The sequence below is a fragment of the Heteronotia binoei genome, chromosome 6 (genome assembly GCF_032191835.1).
Source record: "Heteronotia binoei isolate CCM8104 ecotype False Entrance Well chromosome 6, APGP_CSIRO_Hbin_v1, whole genome shotgun sequence".
Taxonomy (NCBI): domain Eukaryota; kingdom Metazoa; phylum Chordata; class Lepidosauria; order Squamata; family Gekkonidae; genus Heteronotia; species Heteronotia binoei.
This window is the reverse complement of record NC_083228.1, coordinates 136,984,122-136,990,121: the sequence shown is the minus strand read 5'-3', so window position 1 is coordinate 136,990,121 and position 6,000 is coordinate 136,984,122. Positions and strand designations below refer to the sequence as shown.

The window sequence follows — 6,000 nt, the reverse complement described above, 5'->3', positions numbered from 1 at the left end:
TGCAAGCACCAGTTGTTTCCGACTCTGGGGTGACATTGCTTTCACAACATTTTCACGGCAGACTTTTTTACGGCTTTGTTTGCCATTGCCTTCCCCAGTCATCTACACTTTCCCCCCAGCAAGCTGGGTGCTCATTTTACCGACTTCAGAAGGATGGAAGACTGAGTCAACCTTGAGCCAGCTACCTGAACACAGCTTCCACTGGGATCGAACTCAGGTCGTGAGCAGAGCTTAGGGCTGCAGTACTGCAGCTTTAACACTCTGCGCCACAGGGCTTAAGCTACAGGAAGATAAATACAACTGATTATCATTTTCAACATGGGGATAGTAAAGATTTACATTCTGTTTTCCATGAGATCATGGCTCGATGTGCTCATGCCGGTCTTCTGCTGAGCAAGCAATGAAGAGAATCATGGAAACAGACTGGAACAAGAAGAAGATCCGTGATAAATAACTAATGCAGTTTAAATACTGCTTCTAACCACTTTATATATAATGCTGTGTAAGCATGAATGAGCATATAAGAAATACCAAGTGACATAAGCAAACAGAATTTTCAAGTAGCTGTAATCTCACAATTTGTTTTCCCAATAACAACAAAGTGCTTGTGCAAAGTTTAAAAGTCCATAATGTATCCAAAACACGATCGTGGTGATCAGACGTCTCAATATACCCTCAACGTGGATTGCCAGCGTATTCGGCATGTTTCAATCATCAATTGTCTTCATCAGGGAGGGGTAATGGACAGTCCACCATTAAAATCCATTTTCAATCCTTAAGAGAGTAACAAGCACAATGTCCTTCCAGTGGATGATTGAAACTTTAAGACTACTTCCTGCTTCATGAGGGAAAGATATGAAGACAAGCCTCTCTCTCACAGAGTTTATGCTTCCTACTCCAGGGCTTTTGAGGAGGGAGGGGAGGAAAGAGGGAAAAAACAAAGTTGGAGTCCATGGCAGGTTTAAGACCAACAATGTTGTATTCCAGGTATAAGCTTTGGTGTGCAAGCACACTTCTTCGGTGGGCAAGAGGGAGGGAAAGTGGGTGGATTCTTCTGGCAAGCACATTGTACATTGAGGAAACTATTTTGGCTTATTCTGAAAAGCTGTTTTTTTTTTTTAAAAAAAAAGATTGTGTTCTCTATTCCTATCTGTATTTATTTTCTTTCAAAGAAACCCTGATTAGCAATTAGAACACTTGGATTGGTCCTTATATCTTGGATTAATTCAGATGCAAAATGATAATAGCACACATTGGTAATGAGACAGGAAACCCAGTTCTCAGTTCAGTCCAGGAGGACGCATTGTCTTGAGCGTGATTATCAACTGCACTTCAGCAGTCTCTCTCATCTCCCTTTGAAACACCTTTATAAGAGCACTGCTACTTTTAGGTCAGCAACTGAATGTTGTGACTTCTAATGTCAGACTTACATCCATTTATTCTTTGCATCCTCCCGGACTGAATCCACCTGGATTGAATTGAGATCTAAGTTTCCTGTCTCATTTCCAGCCGTGTTATCTCCATGCCTACTACACTCCTGCATATCACACCTAATCCAATAAAGCCTGCTACTGCTATTTGACATCTGAAGTCACTGGGAGAGCCAGTTTGGTGTAGTGGTTAAGTGTGCAGACTCTTATCTGGGAGAACCGGGTTTGATTCCCCACTCCTCCACTTGCACCTGCTAGCATGGCCTTGGGTCAGCCATAGCTCTGGCAGAGGTTGTCCTTGAAAGGGCAGCTGCTGTGAGAGCCCTCTCCAGCCCCACCCACCTCACAGGGTGTCTGTTGTGGGGGGAGAAGGTAAAGGAGATTTTGAGCCGCTCTGAGACTCTTCGGAGTGGAGGGCGGGATATAAATCCAATATCTTCTTCTTCTTCTTCTTCTTCTTCTTCTACCTTTATAAAGTTTATATCTCTGGTACCACGTGTTACATTTTATGGCACACATGGCCCAGCCTAACAGAATGACACTTATGTCAGATCCAGCCCTTGTAACAAATGAGTTCGACACCTCTGAATTAAAGGGCTTGATGAATGATTTAATTGCCAGAAAATGGGCAAGCTGAGTTGTCTCCCAGGGACAATCATTTGACTGCAGTTAAGTGTGGTGCTACTCTTGTGTTGGTTCTCTTGCCTTTTGTTGGATGGGGTGGGGGGGGGTAGAAATCTAGGAAATAAGCAGCCTAGTAATGTAATGAGGTGTGGAAGTCTTACTGTTGCAGCCGCACAAGTTGCCGAAAAGCAAGGTAGAAGGAAATCTTGGCCCATCAACTCACAGTATTTTACCCCAAGTCCAAGCCAGATGTTCACCAGGATGATACATGCTAGATGACAATATATGCTATTAATAATAATAATAATAATAATAATACCTTTTATTTATATCCCGCCCTCCCCGCACAAGCAGGCTCAGGGCGGCTCACAACATATAAGTGCAATACAATAAAATCATACATAGCAATAAAATCATCATAAATCAATTTACAAGTTACATTAAGATTAACATTAAGGTGCTAAAATAGATCTTTCATAAGTTAGTAGGAAAAGTTCAGTAGGAAAAAACATATACAGCGACACTATCTTGACTCGGTATGGGTGAAGGCTATTCTGAAGAGGTAGGTCTTACAGGCCCTGCGGAATTGGTCTAAACATCGCAGGGCCCGTACCTCCTCCGGGAGTTGATTCCACAGCAGTGGGGCCGCAATGGATTCTTCACTTGAGAGCTTCATCTTCTTTACCAGCCTGATGAGGGTGTTCACTTTCTAGCTGCCAGAAGGAGTGAAAGAACTCGACAGAGCCTGTAGTCGGGATATCATTTGTTCCCCACCCATATAAGCTGTGCTGTTCCCTGCAGCATTGCTTCATAATGCAGATTGGAGTAGCTCATTTGTTACCGTCAATTTCTCCTTCATCCCTTTTGCTTCATCCTAAACCTGATCTCAACTGCTCAATTCATTCTCAGCTGCTCAATTCATTCTATCAGAGCTCATCAGATGCTTCCTCGAGATGGAATTCAGGCAGATCTGTGCTGTTCCTAATTGCACATCTATTTCTATTGCCCCATAAATAATCTTATTAATAGTTCTGATACCCTTACGTAAATGCTCATTACAGAATTCTAAAAGGTAAAAGTGTGGCACTGAGTCACAACCAGCTCATGGTGACTCCATGGAGTTCAACCTCGTGGGTTTTCAAGGCAGGAGAACACTTATTTTGTGTGTGTCTGTGTTTCCAGTTATACATCCGATGTGAGTAGTAAATCTCCCTCTGTTTTGTTGTTCAGCCGCACAGTCAAGTCTGACTCTTTGCAACCCCATGGACAAAGTCACGCCAGGCCCTCCTGTCTTCCACCATCTGCCAAAGTCTGCTCAAATTCATGTTGGTTACATCAGTAACACTGTCCAGCCATCTCATCTTTTGCTGTCCCCTTCTTCTTTTGCCTTCTGTCTTTCCCAGCATCAGGATCTTCTCCAGTGAGTGCTCCCTTCTCATTGGGAGGCCAAAGGATTTGAGCTTCAGCTTCAGCATCTGACCTTCCAGGGAACAGTCTGGGTTGATTTCCCTTAGGACTGACTGATTTGATCTTCCTGCAGACCAAGGGACTTTCAAGATTCTTCTCCAGCACCACAGCTCAAAAGCATCTATTCTTCTGTCCTCGGCCTTCCTTATGGTCCAACTCTCACAGTCATACATTACTACTGGGAATACCATCGCTTTGACTATATGGACTGTTGTTGGCAGGGTGATTTCTCTACTTTTTATTTTACTGCCCAGGTTCACCATGGCTGTCCTTCCAAGGAGCAAACATCTTTTAATTTCATGGCTACAGTCACCATCTGCAGTGATCTTGGATCCCAGAAATGTGAGTTTCAAGCCTACTTTTGTGCTCTCCTCTTTCACCCTCAACAAGAGGTTCTTTAGGTCCTCTTCACTTTCTGCCATTAGAGTGGTATCATCTGCATATCTGAGGTTATCGATGTTTTTTCCTGGCAATCTTAATTCCAGCTTCTGCTTCATCCAGGCCAGCATTCCTCATAATGTACTCTGCATATAAATTAAATAAACAGGGTGACAATATGCATCCTTGTCGAGCTCCTTTTCCAGTTCTAAATCAATCGGTTGTTACATATCCCATTCTGACAGTTGCTTCTTGACCCTTATATAGGTTTCTCATGAGACATGTGGGGTGGTCTGGTATTCCCATCTTTTTTAAGGACTTGCCACAGTTTGTTGTGATCCACACAATCAAAGGCTTTAGTGCAGTCAATGAAACAGAAATAGACATTTTTCTGAAACTCCCGTGCTTTCTCCATAATCCAGCAAATGTTGGCAATTTCCTCTGCCTCTCCGAAACCCAGTTTGAACTTCTGGTAGTTCCCGATTGGCATACTGCTGAATCCTAGCTTGTAAGATCTTTAACATGACCTTGCTGGCATGTGAAATGAGTGCAATGGTGTGATAGTTTGAACATTCTTTGGCATTACCCTTCTTTGGGATTGGAATATAAACTAACCTTTTCCAATCCTGTGGCCACTGTTGCATTTTTCAAATTTGTTGACATAATGTGTGCATCACTCTGCTATGCCCACTTTAAAGGGCAAGTTTGATGCCTGCAAAAGGGGAAGGGGGCGGGGTTGCAGGGGTCTTTCATATACCCATCATTCGATAAAAGGAAGTACTTCTTCACCCAAAGGGTGATTAACATGTGGAATTCACTGCCACAGGAGGTGGTGGCGGCCACAAGTATAGCCACCTTCAAGAGGGGTTTAGATAAAAATATGGAGCACAGGTCCATCAGTGGCTATTAGCCACAGTGTGAGTGTATATATAAAAATTTTTGCCACTGTGTGACACAGAGTGTTGGACTGGATGGGCCGTTGGCCTGATCCAACATGGCTTCTCTTATGTTCTTATGTTCTTTCTACGTGTTTTTCATGGGGCCTGTAGATACGAGAGGGCTCTCACCAGGCAACGCCCCCTCTCCAATTTGTCCAGCCAGTTCAGGGAAGTTATTAATGTTTCTGAAGTGGGCTGGAGAGCAGGTGTGATCTGGTCATGGCATTGTCTCTGGTCAGGGAATGCATCAGCATTTCTAAAGGATTAGCTTTACTGGGGAAAAGGTGGCTGCTCGGCCAAAACAAAACAAAAGCCCTGGTTGCAACAAATGGATTGCATAAAACTTTGAAATTAAGCTTCCTTCTCCTGAAATGATTGAGTAATTTACCACAATTAATCGCAGTGATAATTCCTGCGTTCATCGATGAGCACATCCCAATATTAATTGGCATCGACGGCAGGAGACGTCCTGTTATTTACCCTACTGCGGAGTATATAAAAAGGATGTCACTAGAAAACGGAGACTGGTGGCAACAGTCTATAAGAACAGAACGGCCACTAGAGGAAGAACATCCAGCCCATCCCCGTGAAAGATATCGAGGCGCAGAAAAAGAAACAAGGATGATGTCGGGGGTGTTGATCGCCCTGCTGGTGTGTCTCCTGGTTCTGCGCTTCCTGAGACAAGTGCAGTCACACAAGTCCTACCCTCCTGGCCCCCTTTGGCTGCCCATCATTGGAAACATTTGGCGATATGCGATCAGGCTTCATAAAGATATTCTCATCAAGGTATGTCATTCCATATAATTAATCCATGAAGTTAATTAGATAATTGAACTGAGAACGATATTCAAGCATTTTCTTACTAGGCTCACACCATTTCTTGGCATTCTTTGGTAGCCATCTGTGCAGCCTCAGATATCAGGTCTGCATCTGTACAGAGCTCACTTAAAGGAACTTTTAGAACTCTCAGAAAGGAAGCCTCTCTTCTCACCGCCATCTCTTCTCAAGAGGACGTCTATAGATATTCTCTACAGACTTGCTCCACGATCACCGCACAAGTGCTCAAATCTAAGACAGGGCGCTTGCAAGGAGGGAAGGCAGCTTGTCTAACCAACTACATGAACACTTTAAACATCACCAGTTCCACTGAACAACCTGTTTTC

General features: G+C 43.6%; 1 protein-coding gene across 1 annotated transcript in view; it reads left to right on the top strand.

The window, feature by feature from the left end:
* Positions 1–5,391: 5,391 nt before the first annotated feature.
* The window catches only part of LOC132574454 (cytochrome P450 2J2-like), a 42,570-nt gene continuing 41,961 nt past the window's right edge, over positions 5,392–6,000 (top strand). The window contains exon 1 of the mRNA XM_060242808.1: positions 5,392–5,623. Within this exon, the coding sequence (XP_060098791.1) occupies positions 5,459–5,623 (165 nt within the window). The 5' untranslated portion in view covers positions 5,392–5,458. The remainder of the gene's footprint in view (positions 5,624–6,000) is intronic.